Source organism: Megalobrama amblycephala, linkage group LG2 (assembly GCF_018812025.1).
Source record: "Megalobrama amblycephala isolate DHTTF-2021 linkage group LG2, ASM1881202v1, whole genome shotgun sequence".
In the NCBI taxonomy this organism is placed as follows: Eukaryota; Metazoa; Chordata; class Actinopteri; order Cypriniformes; family Xenocyprididae; genus Megalobrama; species Megalobrama amblycephala.
The window spans coordinates 32,751,808-32,771,279 of NC_063045.1; the positions used below are offsets into that span (position 1 = coordinate 32,751,808).

Here is a 19,472-nt window from a genome sequence, read left to right on the forward strand (position 1 = left end):
TTATAAACACTATGATTTATTCATGTTTTCTTTTTCTCTTTTTGCCAGAGAGAGGTGGCAGTTGCCCATGGAGGGTTGTGAACTGCTTTATTAGCGAGCACTTATGCAACACGTCTCTGTGCTTTCATGTGTAAACATATTTCACACAAGATCTTGAGTAAGAGTTGTGCAACAGAGTCAAAAGATTGCCTGATTACAATTGTGAAAGGAACCTGTCCTTGTAAGTTGCGGTTGTATGCCAAAACAGTAAATTTCTAAAGAAAAGATTCATGCTTCAAATATTATGAATGCAGGTTGTCTTAGAAATGATACATACTGATTTGAATAATATAAAGAACGTTTTCCAAAGCCCTACAGTGTTTACACTCTTCGGGAAATCAACCTAAAAATGGCTTGCTTACAACAGAATCTGCACATAATAAAATTCCCAAAAATGAAAATGTATTCCCCCTCATGTTTTTCTAAACCTGTATTTTGTTGTGTTCTCTGTGCAACGCAAGAATTTAGGAATATTTATAAGGCTCTTTTCCATACAACAATAGATCATGTATAAGACTCTCAACTCCAAAAAACACCACAGAAAGAACCATTACTGAAACTTTCTCCGTTTTAGGCTACACACTGTATATCAAACTTGTGCAACTGCATTCAGTTAATACATCGAAACCATTGGCATTTTGAACCAATGGCATTTTTTAATCTGAATGCGGATGCATGTTTGTGTGAAGAACAAACTGAAATTTATCACAAGACTTTAAATGTAGCGCACATAAAATATCCTTATTATCTGACAGATGTCAGTTGATTAACTTTTAATTAGGGCTGTCAAATGATTAATCGTGATTAATCGCATACAAAATTAAAGTGTGAGTTTGCCTAATAATATATGTGGGTGTACTGTGTGTAATTATTATGTATATATAAATACAAACACATTCATGTATATATTTGAGAAATATTTACAAGTATATGTATTTATTTATAATTTTATATAATTTATATTATATATCAATAAAAATATTTTGTACACAAATCACATATTTCTCTTAAATATATACATTAATTTGTGTGTATTTGTATATACATATTAATTACACACAGTTCACCCACATATATTAGGCAAACTCAAACTTTTATTTTGTATGCGATTAATTGTTTGACAGCCCTACTTTTTATATGATTTTATGATGCTGTTTATTTGTTTTGTGTACTAGAACTTGATAACCCTGGTCATTTTGAACTCTACTGTAGTTATTATTCAAGCTCTACCAGTAAAAAGTTTGGAATAGAATTGAAAAATATACAGTTTGCCCTTAACTAGAATGTTAGTACATATCTATTTTTCTTATCACTTGGCATGTCTATGCAATCTAGCAAAACCAGTAAAAAGTTTTCAACATACGTTACCTAGATATCAATGATGAACGTTCATTTCCTGCAGTTAAATAGATAAAATTCTAGCTATTGTTTAAAAACATTACAGCCTGTCATAAGCATGCACAGCTTCAGATTCTCAAACATGGGTGCGCACAGACACACACACACACACACACACACACACACACACACACACACACACACACACACACACACACACATACACATACACACAGGTTTGTTTTTGTGAATTGTGGGGACATTCCATAGGCATAATGGCTTTTATACTGTACAAACCGTACTTTCTATCCACCTACACTACCCCTACCCCTAAACCTACCTATCACAGGAAACTTTTGCTTTTTTTACTTTCTCCAGAAAACTCATTCTGTATGACTTATAAAAATGGGGACATGGGGTAATGTCCTCATAAGTCATACCCATGTCATTATACAAATTTGTGTCCTGATATGTCACAAAAATGCGCGCGCGCTCTCTCTCAATTTTCAATTTTCAATTTCAAATGAGCTTTATTAGCATGACTGTGAATCACAGTGCCAAAGCATTAACATATTATACATAAATAATAAAATAAACAAACAAACAAAACATATATTTATACATCGTTACATGCAGCAATGCAAACAAATCCATCTTAGTAAATTAATAAATTAAGCAGGTCTCTAGAGAGTTATCCATCTCTAATTTTGTGAATGGCTAACACATATTTTGCAACTAGTGTAGCTGTGTTATCATCTTCACCAAGTATGAAGGGCATTTTCTCAGTATCACTCAGTTCAGTGAATGATGGAATTAGTGTTCCAAGTATGGAGAGAAATGTTTCTCTTGCATTGCGATATTTAGGACAGATGAGTAGGAAGTGTTTTGCTGTAGATCACAGTGTCTACAGATCCTCTGTTCTCTCGCTGTCCATGTTTGTCTATGTCTTCCTCTCTCTATTTCTAGATCAGGGTCACTTAATCTGTATTTGGAGAGGATTTGTCTTTCTTTAAATTGTTTGATTAATAAATAATTTGCCAATTTAGTGGTTCTATTTAGGGTCGAGTAACATTGGAGTTTATTTTGGATCTCAAAATGTGCTTTTAGTGATTCATCATGAGTATCTTAGATTTTTGTCAATTTCTTTAATAATAGTTTTGGGGTTGTAGCTGTGGTCCACTGGGAATTGAGTTTCATGGACAAGTTGAAGAGCGAGTGTGTTAAGAGGATGAGAATCTGCTGAGGTTTCATTGGCGAGGAGGGCTTTATATTGGACTGAATCAGGATCTGACTGATGGAGGTGATGCCAGAACTGAACACATCTCTTCTGGATCTCAATGTTCAGTGGGTACAAACCTAATTCAGCCCTACAGGTGTCGTTGGATGTGCTTCTGTGAACCCCTAAAATGTTTTTGCTAATTTCCAATTGTAGTTTTTCTACTGAAGTTTTATCCCAATTTCTAAAATTTTGTACTGGTCCCCAAATTTCACATCCATATAAAAGAATTGGTTTTATTATTGAATTATATAATTTTATCCAAGTTTTAATGGGTAATTTTAAGTGACCGCATCGTGACTTTATAGCATAAAAACCCCTCCGAGCCTTTTCGCTCAGTGTTTTGACAGCCAGACCAAAGCTTCCCGAAGTGCTGATGTCGATGCCCAGATAACTGTAGCTGGTGCTATGCTGTAGGACCTGGCCTTTATAAGTGAACTGGTGTTTGTTTGCCTGAGATCTGGCCTTTTTCTGAAACACCATTACTCTGGTTTTGTCCAGATTGACTGTCAGGGCCCACTCATGACAGTACTGTTCCAGCAGGGACAGGCTTTGCTGGAGACCCTCAGGTGTGCGGGACAGCAGGACCAGATCATCTGCGTACAGCAGACATCTGACCTCTGTGTGGTGTAGAGTGAGGCCGGGGACAGTAGAACGTTCTAGCATTGATGCCAGATCATTTATGTAGATGTTGAATAGAGTCGGACTCAGACTGCATCCCTGCCTCACTCCACGTCCCTGCTGGAAAAACGCTGTTCTGTGGTTATTGATTTTCACCGCACATTTACTGTTGGTGTACAGGGATTGTATAGTGTCAAAAGTTTTCCCACCAATGCCAATTTGTAGGAGTTTGTACAGTAAACCGTCATGCCAAATTGAGTCGAATGCTTTTTTAAAATCTACAAAACATGCAAATATTTTTCTTTGTTTGTCCTTGTAAGGCCCGCCCAATCGGCCCAACGGTGGTTTCCCACCGGGCGGGAAGGTTTCTTGCGTGTTCGGTCTTTTCAGTGTGGCAAAATAGTTTAATTCCAATTAAACATTTATCTGACTCCATTTTATTATGACCTCGAATTTAGGTTTGAATGCCAATTGATAATTGACAATTTACACGATAATTTATCTAGACATTTGATTATTCTATTTAACTCTTTACTCTTATTGTACTCGTTCATTCGGATTCCTATAACGCTTTGAGTCTCGCACCGGCCGGGCATACGATCTCATACGCACAATCTCGTCAGTCTTGGTCATTAGACAGAGGCGATGACTAATATTCTAGAGGCCGTACCCACTTTGCTCATTCTAGAATACGTTTATTTAGTCCCTATAGATCTGAACACACCGAATTAAGGTAAGATTACTTTAACTAGGGGCCATGACCATTACCATAAAATCAGGCTGACCAATTTAGCTTCCTCTAGTGGTAACTTTACATAATCACGCAGTGGTTTACCCACAGACACTTAGTTAGAATAATCTCACCATAACCAGAGGTTGAGGCCCACCCTGTTTAGATTGATCTTGCATCTCTCTGTTGCTCTAAAAGGAAAAAAAACCATGATTAGCCTACACAGTCTAAGTATACTTAACTAATGCCAATGTGCTAGTCGGAGCTCTAAAATATCAGTTGGTGTGCCCCACTGCACACCTAAACTGTACTTTAGTCCGTTACTAACCTGAGCGTAGATTTGTGGGGTTATGGACTTAACGTAATCTACTAGAGTCAATAATTTCAGAGTAAGTCAGAATAAAGTCAAATGTAACAATTTATTAATCAGGTAAATGTATCATGCCAATTACATAATCATCTAAAGATGATCAATACAAACATCAAATGCTCAGGAACAGAGTAAAAGATGCATACCTGACATTAGAAAAATGCACATTGTGTCTGAAGGACACTCAACAATGTGGGCTCATCTGCACAGGATCGAGCCCTGAGTCTCCTGCAACATCTCTTTAAATACTCAGACCAAGACAGAAACTTCTTTCAAATGGAAACATGACTTCAGAATTGGAATTTGCATTAATCAGGGTCCCAGACTGAGTAGTTTACACCTTTTGGGGACAGAAGGCCATTTGCATGAAAGACCCTGTGAAGGTGGACACACCCATTACAGAGAGTAAAATATCTCTAAAATCTTTAAACCTTTATTACCTTCTGGTTTACTTCTATAGGAATGAGACCTTTGTACCAGTCGCACTGAGACGTTTCAAATGATACCAAACATGTATAATGTTGTATGATAACTGTTCACATTAAACCATATAGATTTTGGGTGAATTTCAGGTCATCTTTGCATGTAGAGAGAAGAGGGGTTGAAGGAAGGGAGATGTAGATTAAGGCATTGCTGAGGTGTGATCGACTCAGTGTGATTACGTCTCAAATGGGGATGCTAATTTTGCAAGAGAGAGTTTGAATGTTAATTTCCTTTGTTTTCTCAATGAGTAGCCCTTTCTCAGTCCAGACAGTCCGGCATTAGTCTTACATCCTTGATGTTTTTGTTAATTAGTGTGTGAAGAGAATAGATGTGGTCGGATGTGCGTTGTTTTGGTAAAAATCCAATTTGTGCTTTATTTAAAATGTTGTGTGTGGAGATGTGTGTGACAATCCGGCTGTTTATGATGCTGCAGAACAGTTTTCCTAACGCACTGCCCACACAGATGCCACGATAATTATTGGGGTCAAATCGATCACCTTTTTTAAATATGGGGGTGATCAGTCCCTCAGACCAGATCTCAGGGAAGTTACCGGACCATAAAACCAGATTAAATAATTTAGCTAGAGCTTTATTCATGCTGGGACTGTTGAGTTTAAGCATTTCATTGCTAATGTCATCTTGGCCACATGCTTTCTTTAATTTAAGTCTTTTAATATGCTCTGTTATTTCAGATATTGTTATAAATTTGTCTAATGGATTTTGATCATTTTTAATTGTTTTCTCCAAGTCTACTAGTGTTTTCTTTATTTTACACTGAGGCTGGTTAAGGTCAATATGTTCAATTTTTTGATAAAGATTTTCGAAATAAGTTTTCCAAATTGTGCCACTCTGTAATGATATTTCTGATTTGGGTTTTTCAAGTTTTTTATATAGATTCCAGAAAGAATTTTGATCAACTGATTCATCAATTTCCTCAATTTTGGTTTTAAAATAATTTTCTCTTTTGTTCCACATTAGTCTCTTGTAATTTTTCAGACAGTCAGCATAAGTAAGCCGTAATGTCTGGCTGGATGGCTCTTTGTGCTTTTTGTTAGAAAGTCTCCTTAGTTCTTTTCTGAGACTTACACATTCACCATCAAACCAAACATCCTTTCTTAATGTCTGTTGGTTTGTTTTACGTTTGCGTTTGCGGAGCAATAGGTGAATCTTCCTAATGTATCTCCTCTAGTTCTGCCATTAATTATGTATATCCCTAAACCTTTACAGAGTTTTAATATTTGCTTTCCATTCATGTTAACTAAACTATCATAGCTGTTTCTTGGTGTGGTACTTGAGGAGTGAAACATGGTGTCATTGAGTATATGGTCATTATCTACAATATTTACATAATCAATTTCTCTCCCCGTTCTGGCATTTAAATCTCCACATATGAGGATATTTCCTCTGGACTGAAAGTGTAAGATGTCAGTCTGTAGTTTGGAAAAGCTTTGCTCTTCGTAATAGGGAGAGTCATGAGGTGGAATATAGACTGCACAGAGGTAAAGATTAGACTGTGATATGACAGAATTCACTTCAAGCCAAATAGAAGATTTTTCAATTTTAACAATTTTAATCGAATGTTTCAGATTGTCTTTGTGCCATATAAGTATTCCACCTGAGTCTCGGCCGCATTTTATTGTAGAATTTTTTGATGAAGGAACAACAATTTCCTTGTATCCTATTGGACAATGTAAAGTCTCATTACTACGACACCACGTCTCATGAAAGATACAGATATCCATATCTGTTATACTGTTGAGTACGTCTTGGTCTGCAGTCTTGTTACCAAAAGTAGAAGAGTGCAGACCCTGTATATTCCAACAACTGATTTTAAATGATTTCATGGATAGATTTTTCTGTAATGTGTGTATGTGTGTGTGTGAGTTATACAGGTTATGTCCTCAGTCTGGAGCAGATGATGTTCAGTAGATGTCTTATCTGGTTGAGTTCAGCAGCTGCAGGGTTTTGTGGCTGTTGAACTGCCGCTGCGTAGCTCTTGTGTTGTGATGGCGGTCTTGTGGTCGTTCTGGACTCTGCTGGAGGACGGATGGTTCTTGCCGCTGTGTAGCTCTGGTGTTGTGATTGAGGTCCTGTGGCTGTTCTGAACTCTGCTGGAGGACGGATGGTTCTTGGTGACTGAGGTCTTCTCTTGTCATTGGAGTTTCTGTTGTTTCTTGGTGTGTTTCCAAGGGCTGTGCTTTTCAGCACTCTGGCAAAGACTTTCACTCCTTGCTTGTTGAGATGTACATGGTCATACATATGATGAGGCCGTATGTCTTTGTGATGGGCGAGGTGGACATTAGGAATAAGTGCACAACTTCTGGAAAGCTCCACATTATTTCCATGGATCACATGAAATGGCACATCAGTGCATGGTAGTAGTGTAGACAGAGTTATTTTAGCCTCTGGGAAACGTTGTGTGGCTCTGATCGCCACCTCTCTGATCACAGGAGCCACATGTCCCTTCATGGCCCTTAAATAATTTGTCCCTGTGTGGATAATGATGTGTTTATAGTTTTCATTCAGGTTTCTCTCAGACAGGATCTGAAAAGCACTTCTTGTGTTTGGGCACCAGATTTTCTTGGTTCTCATATTTGGGAATAAAAGTTTCTCATTGATGTATTTCCCATTTGAGTCAGTCAGGATAAGAGCGTGTGTTTCTCTCGGGTCCTCTGCAGTGGAGCTGTGGATCTGGGATGCTGGATCAGTCGAGCAGTGAGACTCTTCCTCCACTGGAAGCTGTTCAGGTTGAGGATTTTCTGTGAGCATCTCTGGACACATCAAGGGTTTAGAAGACTCTTTAGGTGCAGAAACAGAATTGAGTTCTTCTTTCAGATTGTTGATGAGTTCATCTTTGGTGCGGAGTGCTGACTTCAAGGCAGAGAGCTCCTCCTGCATTTCTATTCTTACTTCTGTTAGTTGTCTTCTTAAAGTTGATTTTACTTCAGTCAGTTCATCTTTAGTTTGCTGAAATTCTTTTGACATTTCTTCTCTGTGTTTCTGCAGATATTCAACCTCTTGTCTTAGATTCTTTATGTCAATTGTCAGCTGTTCCATGTTGTTGTCTTTCAGGTGGGACAGTATCAATTCTTTTAGCTCCACTACTTCTACCTCCAGAAGTGAAAAATTGTCTTTCATTCTTGATATTGGAGATGGAATCACAGTTGCTGAGGTCACTGTCATCTTTTGGACTGATTTTCCAGGGGGGGCATCAGTGTTCATGTCCTTGTTGTCACCTTCATCAGACAGCGCCAGCGTTTTTATATGTTCAAAATCCTCAATGAAGACTTTGAGAGCAGACTCTGATCCTTGGACCATGACAGTGTCATTTTGATATAAGTTCAGGGTTATATATCTTGTTTCATCATTTTTTTCAGCATCTTCAAATGCTAAGATCTGTCTGCCTTTACAGATGCCTCTTTTTTTGGTAAAGATGAAATGTTGACAGAAGGCAGTGTGCCATAAAGAGCCGTGTTCAGTGTAGAAGAGCAGGTTGGTCATGACACTGTGGTCTTGCTCAGCAAACAGTGTATCAGGCCTTTCCTTCATCTGCTTGTGTCTGAGCAGCTGCCTGGAGTGTTCGGAACTCTTCTGAGGGTAGATGAAGGGGCGAGGCCAAGATGATGTGCTGGCCATAGTTGATTTAGAATGTAAACAATCAACTGAATTAACTGCCAGTTTTTTGTTTATTTTCTCTCATTGAGGATATAAAGAGAGAAAAATGAAAAATAATCCAAAAGGGGACAAAAATTACCCTCACTGATTTTGTGGAGGGGGAAAAATGTCTACAAAGTACCAGTTTTGTCCAAAATGCTCTCCTTGTGCTGTTCCTCTAAGCCAAAACCCAAAGAGATATGAAATAGCACAGTCTGTTCAAAATGTCCTCACCTCTCCCTTCTTGTAAGTTTTCTTCTTCTTATTTGTTGTTATTTTTGTTGTTTGTTGTTATCCTTTTCAACTTGAATATCCTCTTCTGCAGAGGGTTGTCCTGTGATTATCTTCTCTTGAACTTCCTCTTGAACTTTCCTCAGATTCAGGTGTGAAAGTGTAAAAAAAAAAAAAAATCAACTGAATTCAACTGAAACTTTTGTCTTTTTTGTCTAAACGTTGTCTTATGTTGAATCTTCTACTTTTCTGCTAATTTGTTGATAAAATTATTCTCATTTTTCGTAATTTATCTGGAGCTCCACTCAAGTGTGACCATCTCTCACGGAACTCTCTCTCTCTCTCTCATTGTACCTTAATTTGTTTGCTGCCAATTTCTGTTTATTCTGCTGTTTTGAATTGAATACAAAATGGTTTGTTGTAGTGACCATAATTACCTCCATTTTTGTACATGTGGATTGTGACCTTAACTGCCCATTGCAATGCTGAAGTGTAGATTAGTTTAAGCAGTGAAAATCTTTGTGTAAATTGAAATAAATTAAGGCTTCCAGAAACATGGGTGCAACAAGTGGCCCAATCATTTTCAAAACTCATTGTAAAACACTGCTTTATTTTGTACAATTTTCTAAGACTGGTGTACAATTTTCTAAAGCTCAGGCTGCACAGTCGATACCATGCTGAAACACAGGTCATGAGTTTTTGTCTTCCACTGCAACACTTTCAATGAATGACCCCAATACCTTTCAAATGTTTGTGTGCAACAAACATTTATCACATGAGTGTTTCTGAGTATGGAGAGGTGGCCTGAGTCACTGCTAAGATGCAGCCTTTTGTTGCAGTTGCAAATTACAATGTGTATTTTTGATAGTGTTAAGACGACTGAAGCACAATACAACTTACTCCACACCAACTTTTTGCTCAATTTTCAAAATTCTACTCAGAACTAACCTGTGGTCAAATGGAGAGTTTTCTAACACTTTAAAGATGTTGTTTTCAGTTTTTCTGAAATTAGAGAATTGACAAAAGGTGTCCTAAGAAGTCACATCTCTCTCTTTGACAGCCTTAACCCCTTAAGACCGGATGGAGCGTCGGCGCTCCCATTTGCGTGTCTCTATTTAAAAGCCAATAAAAATTGAATCCATATAGGTAGCACAAAAATTCTTTTTGCATACAAAACCAAAGACTTTAAACTTTCATATCAAGCCTCCAACATGCTTCTGTTGCGTTGTTTTCACCCTCTAATTAGTCTGAGTAATATGCATTTACAACAAAAATAGCACAGCCGCAAACTGAATACAAGTATGTATTTCACATGCTCATAACTTCATGAAAAATGCACAGATCATAGAAAATTGCACATCAATATTTAAAGCAGATTCTCAAGATTAAAATGAATCTAAAATGAATATAATATATTGCGTTGATCACAAGATATTACTCACTGAATGATTTAACATACTTGGCTAAAAACATGTCTCTCATCTCTCCGGGATGCAGTGTGTATCCAATGTTCCCGGACCCATCCATGTTCGTTTTCCAACGTGGAATAACACATAATAGATATCATTTTAAAGCTTAGAATCTCATCTTTTTAATGCATCTAACCATTTTGAAGAACTCCTAACGAGTGCGGAGAAGCACCTCTAAACCGGAGTTTACCGCCCGTTGGCGCCACCTGACTGCGGAAAAAATGAACAACAATTTTTCAAACTATTCTTTATAATATCACCACGAAATTTGAACCAGATGCAGCTCACATATAGGAGAGCATCACCAAAAAAGAATTTTTTAGCGATCTTACTGTGTTCCTGAGTTATTCCATGTCAAAAAAAAAAAAGAAAAATTATTTTTAAAAAATTATATATATTTTTTGTCTTTTATCAGCTGTTTCTCAGCAAGAAGATGTCCAAATGTAATGTAATTTATATTTTCTTAAAATTTAAAATGTTTTCTATCAAATGATACCTACCCTTTGACTCTCCTTGCTAGAGTTTTGGAGTTATGAGTCTTTACTTTTGTGTGTGTCGCTCAGAAAAAAAAAACTCTAAAAAAGCCTTCAGGTCTTAAAGGGTTAAGGCCTTTGCACACTGAGTCAGAAATGTTCGCATGCGTTTATTTGTATTCGTCCTTAATCCTAAAAATTCGTATTAATGGCGTATTAATGAATGTGTTGCGAAAAAAATCGCAAAACAATACAAAATGAAGTCTTCAAGCAGTGAGCATGATTTAGTTGTCCTCTATCTTCATAAGAAGAGAAAAAGAAAGATGAAATATTGGGTCCATCCAATCCCGAGATTGCATGGAGAGAAAGGAGAGTTCACCTCATTAAGGAGCTGCGTCATTATCCCGAGCATTTCAAAGTTTACTTCAGGATGTCAGTGGCTCATTTTGATGCTTTGCTACTGGCACAATCTGTCTTTATAGTCTCTTTGTATTCCGCACATTGTGTGTCATACAGTGCTACTGCTTTGTGCTGTAGACAACGTGGATCAACTTGTCAGATGGCATTCTGGATTTTTGCATTTGTGTACAGTGGCTCTGAATTGTCAAAACGTCTCTTAAAATGCATGCCACGGATGCAAAAAAATGCAGAAATTCAAACCTAATCTGAATATTTTTATGACAGATGAAAGTTTCGGAGGCAGTCTGTAAATGTGATTGACATAACGTGAGGTCGAATGTATTTTTTAAGGTGCGAAAGTTTTGCATGCAAATTTCGGATGCAGTGTGCAAAGGCCTTTAGACACCGTAAACATAAAACGAAGCATCTGGCACTATAGTTTAGCTGATCAGAGAACTTGAGCATTGCCGGTATGTCTTTGGAAGATAGGGGTTCGAAGAGAAGCCGCTAGCAACATCTGAGATCATCATTGTCATCTGTTTCCACAAAAACATGAAGATTTCAGCTTTGATAATAATAATAATGTGACACTGAAGACTGGAGTAATGATGCTGAAAATTCAGCTTTGCATCACAGGAATAAGTTAAAATTTATAAACAATAGAAAACAGTTATTTTCTGTATTTTTGATCAAAAAAATCAAAGCCTTGGTGAGCAGAAGACATGTCTTTTGTCAAAAACTAAAATATTTACTAGCCCCAAACTTTTAAACTGTAATCATATATGCTTTGAATGTAATTCCAAGTCACATATTACTATAACATTATTTGTCATCATATTCTGGCTGTAGGGGGAACTCAGCGTCTGCCCCGAACTGTAGGAGTGTCCATAGCTAAAGAGCTGATATTCGCGGCGCGGGTGCTGAGTGGTGATGAGGCCAAGAGTCTTGGCCTAGTCAATCATGCTGTGGAGCAAAATCAGAGTGGAGATGCTGCGTATTTGCGAGCTCTGGATCTGGCCCGTGAATTCATCCCTCAGGTATGATGCTCGCTCATTCAGCTTCTACAGTTTCTTAGTGTACGTTGTTCTAATGAAGGTTTGATGATTGTTCTCTCTCAGGGGCCAATTGCAATTAGAATGGCGAAGTTAGCAATCAACCAGGGAATAGAGGTAAGATTGCACATTGTACTGACTTTTCTGATCAAAAATAAAGAGTTGTTTTCTTGAGAGTGAGGCAACCTGTCTGTGTTGGCATCTTTTACCAAGTGACTAGAATGTTTGCAAAAATACTGTAGAGTTTGATTGAACAAACTGCCTTTGACATCAACCAAAAAAGACTGGAAGCATTTTCTCCTCCATTTAAAAAGTTGATATTTATTTTGATACAAGTTAGTATAATTATTATAGTTGTATAATAGATAATCTAGTTATTTGCATTTCGCATTAATTGTTTTTCTGCTGTCCATGAGCGAACATAAAAGAACAAACATAATATGATGGAGCAGATATACCAGTGTTAAAGGGTTAGTTCACCTGAAAATTCTGTCATTAATGACTCACCCTCATGCCGTTCCACACCCGTAAGACCTTCGTTAATCTTCAGAACGCAAATTAAGATATTTTTGTTGAAATCCGATGGCTCCGTGAGGCCTGCATAGCCAGCAATGACATTTCCTCTCTCAAGATCAATAAAGGTACTAAAAACATATTTAAATCAGTTCATGTGAGAACAGTTCAATATTAATATTATAAAGCGACAAGAATATTTTTGGTGCACCAAAAAAAAAAAAAAAATGACTTATATAGTGATGGCCGATTTCAAAACACTGCTTAAGGAAGCATTGGAGCACAAATGAATCAGTGGTTCGGAGCGCCAAAGTCACGTGATTTCAGCAGTTTTTGGCGGTTTGACATGTGATCCGAATCATGATTCAACACAGAAGAATCATAACACTCAGAATCTTCCTGAAGCAGTGTTTTGAAATCGGCCATCACTAAATAAGTCGTTATTTTGTTTTTTTGGCACACCAAAAATATTCTCGTCGCTTTATAATATTAATATTGAACCACTGTACTCACATGAACCGATTTAAATATGTTTTTAGTACATTAATGGATCTTGAGAGAGGAAATGTCATTGCTGGCTATGAAGGCCTCACGGAGCCATCGGATTTCAACAAAAATATCTTAATTTGTCTTCCGAAGATTAACGAAGGTCTTACGGGTGTGGAGCGGCATGAAGGTGAGTAATAAATGACAGAATTTTAATTTTTGGGTGAACTAACCCTTTAAGCCCTATTCGGATGCACATCTCTGAGTTTACAAGAGGAGATCAATTCTAAATTTCACAGTTTAAACCCTTTATCAGTAAATCCTCAGTTTTATCCTTTTTTACCTCTGCAGAACACCATACGTAGTGGCGCTTCACTGTAATTAGCATGCATTTTAAATATGTACACTTTTATTACTAAAATGCTGTGAAGTATGTACAAGAACAATATTTCATCACTGCTCCACCTCAGCAAAAGGAGAAAGAGGAAAAAAGCACGTAAACATTTGAAATGGGTCATTACAGCAATACGATTTTAACATGGTATATTATTGAAAAATGTGATGATATTTTCCTATTACTAAGTTAAATATGAATTTATTTGTATTATTCCAAGCATAGCATATTACCTTTTATTTACAGAAGACAATCATGCGACCATGTGAGCGCATTCCTGGGTTCGTAGGATCACTAAACTCACTCCTCCACCGTGAATAAATCGCCATCTGAATGCATGAGTTTTATCACTGAGGTGCCATGCAAATTTCATTTTACAGACGTGAGAAAGTTACCTTCCGAATAGGGTTTTATACTACCTACGTCAGTCTTTCAGCATGTATATGCTTACTAGTAAAAGTGGGTTGTACGTAAAGTCATGTGCAGCTGTCATCTGAGATACCAAAGAGAGAGTCTGCTTTATGACATTACCTTGACCCTTGAGGCCACCACACGTTCTTTAGGAAGTGACCTCCTCATCATTTCTGTTGATGTCATTAAAAGAGAGAAAAAAGCAAACATAAGCTCATTGGAAAAACGTGCCTCTATCTACATGTTAGCAAAACTCTTAAAACGTACCAATACAATTCAGTGCAGCTGAAATGAACACTAGAGGCAGTAAAACACCAACAACATTTATTCTTTTCACACAAATTATGATTACAGGGGCAAATTATTAATTAATAAGGACCAGTGTTGGGGGTAACGCATTACAAGTAACTTGAGTTACGTAATCAGATTACTTTTTCAAGTAACTAGTAAAGTAATGCATTACTTTTTCAATTTACAACAAAATATCTGAGTTACTTTTTCAAATAAGTAACGCAAGTTACTTTTCACATTTATTGACTGACAGATCTCCTGTCCCCATATTGAGAGAAATAAAGTGCAGAGTGTGTTGTGTGCGCTGTGTAAGCATGATGATTATTGTAGTTTTAGACTAAATGTGAACATGCATTTACTCATTTCACTTGCACGAAAACATTCAGTATTCCTCAAAATGAATAAAAACAGTGAAATGCAATCTCAGCAAACCTGTAATAATAAACTATATTAAATTACACAAATATACTTTGTATTTAATCTCAATTATTAACCAATGTCTTTGCTGCTGACCTTCAATATACCTAATTCAGCCATACTAATAATCAAAAAATACTTTAGATTAGATTTAGAAATAAGAACTAGAACTTCTTTCTTCTCTATTATATTTTTCTTTAATCCAGAATGGCAGCACAGCTGAAAGGTTTGTTTGAGCTGCGCCCTCTACTGTACAGGTGTAAATATGCATTTCCTTCAGCCTGAGGCTTATTGATTTCACTTTTGGTGTAAAAGGGCCTTTTTGCCAAAAATATAACTTTTTTGTTGTTATTAAAAAACAAACAAGCAAGCCCAGCCCCGGTGAGAAAAAGTAACGCAAAAGTAATGTAACGCATTACTTTTCATAAAAAGTAACGAAGTAACGCAATTAGTTACTTTTTTAGGAAGTAACGCAATATTGTAATGCATTACTTTTAAAAGTAACTTTCCCCAACACTGATAAGGACATAGTATTGTGCATGGAATCGCACAGAAATATGATATGACCTTTTATCATAGTGCATCATTTGTAAACTAATATATTTTGATGTTTGTATCACAATGCTCCATATGTGTGGCTTTTCTGATATAGTAAACTTGCTCGGTGGCTCACCTGGTATAGCACTGCACTTGCAATGTGCTCACGTCGAGTCCCATGAAGCACCAGTCATGATAACAAAGCTCAAAGACTTGAAGTTTTTAGCTCACGTTTGCTTTTAACACTATCAGTCAAGTTTAGAGTAGGTGGTACGTTATTTTCAAACGTGATAGAGGATTAACATTTTAGTGCCAGTCACCAGACATTTCATTTACATAATACCGTCATACACTGTAAAAAAAATTACCGTGAGATTTTTTTTTACAGTAAAAGACTGTAAAAATGCTGCAGTGAAAAACAGTTAACAGAAAAGTTTCCGTACTATATACGGTGATCTAACGGTACATTTAATGTAATTTTATGGTAAAATACCATTAAATTTACAGTTTTTGGAAGTGAAAAATAACAAGTCATTGTATAATTTACAGTAAAAAAAACATAAATTGACATTCCCTCAATTCCCTGCTTGACACTTCACATTTGATGTATTTTGATGTATTTGTATTTGATGTTTCTTCTTAGTTGTTCTTAGTTTTTTTTCTAATCAGTTATGTACATTAGGGTTTTATGTTACATCTAATGTTTTTAAATTAATGTTTATTGCATTTTTAAAATTTCATGTGCGTTACCATGATGGTGTTTAGTGTTTGTGTGAATGACACTGTGTGTGCTTGTGGAAAAGCTGCTTGTAATGAGCTTTGATTCATCATGTGACTCTCATCACCACTGTGTTTGGTGGTTGTCAGTGTAAAGGTACAAAACAGATATTAGAACTTCAGTAGGTTGGTAAATTAACATTATATCAGTTAATGAAATATGTTTTTTTTTACAGTGTGTAAAATAAACAGTTATGAACCGTAATTATTATAATATAAACCTTTAAATTATTTTGAACTGTAAAATAGACAGTAAACTAAGTGCTGTCCCGTAAAACCTAAAACGTTGCTACTGTATTTTTTTTAAGGCAAAGTTCTGGCAACCACAGCTGCCATTTTTTTTAAAGGTGCCGAAGAACATGTTTTCAAAAGGTGTAATATAAGTCTTAAGTGTCCCCTGAATGTGTCTGTGAAGTTTCAGCTCAAAATACCCCATAGATTTTTTTAAATTAATTTTTTATTAATTATTATAAATGCGCCAATTCAGGGTACGCGCCCCCTTTAAATCTCGTGCTCCACGCCCCAAGAGCTTGCGCTTGCCTTAAACATCATAAAAAAAGTTCACACAGCTAATATAACCCTCAAAATGGATCTTTACAAAGTGTTCGTCATGCAACATGTCTAATCGCATAAGTATGATATTTATTTGGATGTTTACATTTGATTCTGAATGAGTTTGAGGCTATGCTTCGTGGCTAAAGCTAACATTACACACTGTTGGAGAGATTTATAAAGAAATAAGTTGTTTATGAATTATACAGACTGCAAGTGTTTAAAAAATGAAAATAACGACAGTCTTGTCTCTGTGAATACAGTAAGAAACTATGGTAACTTTAACCACATTTAACAGTACATTAGCAACATGCTAACGAAACATTTAGAAAGACAATTTACAAATATCACTAAAAATATCATGTTATCATGGATCATGTCAGTTATTATTGCTCCATCTGCCATTTTTCGCTATTGTTCTTGCTTGCTTACCTAGTCTGATGATTCAGCTGTGCAGATCCAGACGTTAATACTGGCTGCCCTTGTCTAATGCCTTGAACATGGGCTGGCATATGCAAATATTGGGGGCATACACCCCGACTGTTATGTAACAGTCGGTGTTATGTTGAGATTCACCTGTTCTTCGGAGGTCTTTTAAACAAATTAGATTTACATAAGAAGGAGGAAACAATGGAGTTTGAGACTCACTGTATGTCATTTCCATGTACTGAACTCTTGTTATTCAACTATGCCGGGGTAAATTAAATTTTTGAACCTAGGGCACCTTTAACCGTAAATTTTACAGGGATTTTTTTTTTTTTTTTTTTTTTTTACAGTGTATGTACAATAACCAACATAATACAACACTGTCATATTCAAATTCATGTTTCAGAGAAAACTGAAAGTGCTTTTAGTGTCACTCACCAGACATTTCACTTTGAAAGTGTTGCGAAACATGCAAGAAGCAACACAATATCATTTTGCAGAAATGTTGCCACTGACACGTTTTTCTCAATGTGCCTGTGATGAAAAAAGCAATTCCTTACATCTGAAGATGCTTCACTAGGAAGCAAAATAGCTCATTTTCATCTGACCTTCTTTAGAAGAGCTGTCGTTGTTGAAATGGAGAAAGAGCTCTATTGAGCCTCTAATGCCAAAGGACATTTACTTAAAATTCGGTTGTTTTTCTAGTAAGGAGTTCAGATATTTGTGTTTTTGTAAAAAGCCAAGGTCACCTACAAAATTAGGTCTCTGTTCTTCTGTGTTGTCATGAGGAGCTCTTGCACGTTTATTGGATGGTTTGTTCCTACGGCTACAAGGAGAAAAGAAAGTGTGTTGTGTGGGCACTCAACATCAATTCAGACTTAAGTGTTCTCACAACTAATACAGTAGCTGTGGTTCATGTCTGCAAATGAAAAGGGATGATGCAAAACTAGTGTGTTGTTAATTATTTTATTTTTTTTTTCCAGGTGGATTTAAAGACAGGGTTAGCCATTGAAGAGGCATGTTATGCTCAGGTATGTTTACACAAAATTTATCTGAGAATCAAAAATACTATTCTGTTTTTGTTGAGCCAAAATATTGTTCTACAATAAAGCACAACAGTTGTGTTCCAAAGTAAAAACCCTATTCAGCATGGAGAAATATATTTTTTAACGATGATAAATAAACCTTTCAAGAGCCGTGTCCCTGTGGATGGGGCTCTGACATATTAACTCAAGTTTGAGGTCCTTTCCCAATCCTGATCCTCTCTATCCTCTCCCATGTACATCCTCATGTGTCAAATAAAAGGAAAACGCACACAAATATAAAAAAGAATGCCTAATTTCATATAATCAGTCTGTGTATCATACGTTTCAAGTGTTAACATAATGCACTTCATGCGGAGAGGGAACGCTGGCCTAGATCACTCAGAAAGCCACTATATTTAGCTCTTAAGACGGCACAGCTTCAGTGTTCCACTGATACGACTCTGTTGTCTCCTAGGTGATCCCAACCAAAGACAGACTGGAAGGTTTGCTGGCGTTCAAAGAAAAACGTCCTCCTTGCTATAAGGGCGAGTAACACCGGCCTAACGAACCCAATTACAAGCAGATGCCTTCCAAATTGCCTTTCAGTGTTGTTGTAAAGAATGTTGCATACCTGAAATATTTGGAGCACTGCCAGGGGCCCGATGATGGTCAAACCTGTAGGGATTTCAGCTGAAATGTTTGAAGAGCAAGTTTGAAAGATGAAAACTATTCCTCTGTTTGTGGAACAGCTTCTTTTTGCATGGTATGTCTTTTGTGATTTTGAACTGTTTTCCTTTTTATGTTGTATGTTTGTTACCTAATGTAAAGAGACTTTGGAAATAAGCTATTGTATTCCATTATATACTGTATATGCAACAAGAGAGTTCAAGGAGCGTGCAGTACTACCCAAACAAATTCTGGTTTGGTAGGTTGATTCCAGGAATCAGCACTGATATTAAGCATTAAAGCTGCTTTCACTTCAAACATGTGCATATAATTAGTCCAGTCAACGACTACCCAGTTTTTGCCCTAAGGATATTGAATCTCTCTCAATTTCAAGGTATATGTTGTAGTGAAATGGACACTGTAAGCAAAGCTATTAGGAAAAAGTACTGAAATTTGTAATTTACTATATGCATTAAAGCCTTAAAACTCATCCATACTCAGTGTAATTCAACAACACAACTATTTAAGATTAAAAAACAAGATAATACTGACAAGTACTTCTATAAACATCATCTTACTTCCTCCAGTGAGTATTGCCCTAGTGCCCTTAGTGTTTACTCATGCTATCTTACAGCTACATCCTGCTCTTTATTGGTTAGATATCTGGCAGTAAACAATATATGTGCCATTACTGGCCTACAACAGCTTTATTCATGCTAATTTTGCAAACAAGGAACTGTCTAACAAGAAAATTATAAAAAGTATCTATGCACTTCTGTTCAAAAAGGGGCCAGTGAGATTTTTTTTTAAAGAAATGAATACTTTTATTCATCAAGGATGCA

The 19,472-nt window shown here is 36.6% G+C and overlaps 1 protein-coding gene across 2 annotated transcripts in view; it reads left to right on the top strand.

Annotated features, from left to right (window-relative positions):
* auh (AU RNA binding protein/enoyl-CoA hydratase) overlaps positions 1-19,120 on the top strand; it is a 45,601-nt gene extending 26,481 nt beyond the window's left edge. For both annotated transcript variants that reach the window (XM_048171184.1, XM_048171175.1), the window contains 4 exons: positions 11,933-12,120; positions 12,202-12,252; positions 17,923-17,970; positions 18,440-19,120. In XM_048171184.1, coding sequence (XP_048027141.1) covers positions 11,933-12,120; positions 12,202-12,252; positions 17,923-17,970; positions 18,440-18,517 — 365 coding nt within the window. In that variant the 3' untranslated portion in view covers positions 18,518-19,120. The remainder of the gene's footprint in view (positions 1-11,932; positions 12,121-12,201; positions 12,253-17,922; positions 17,971-18,439) is intronic.
* The last annotated feature ends 352 nt before the right edge of the window (positions 19,121-19,472 follow it).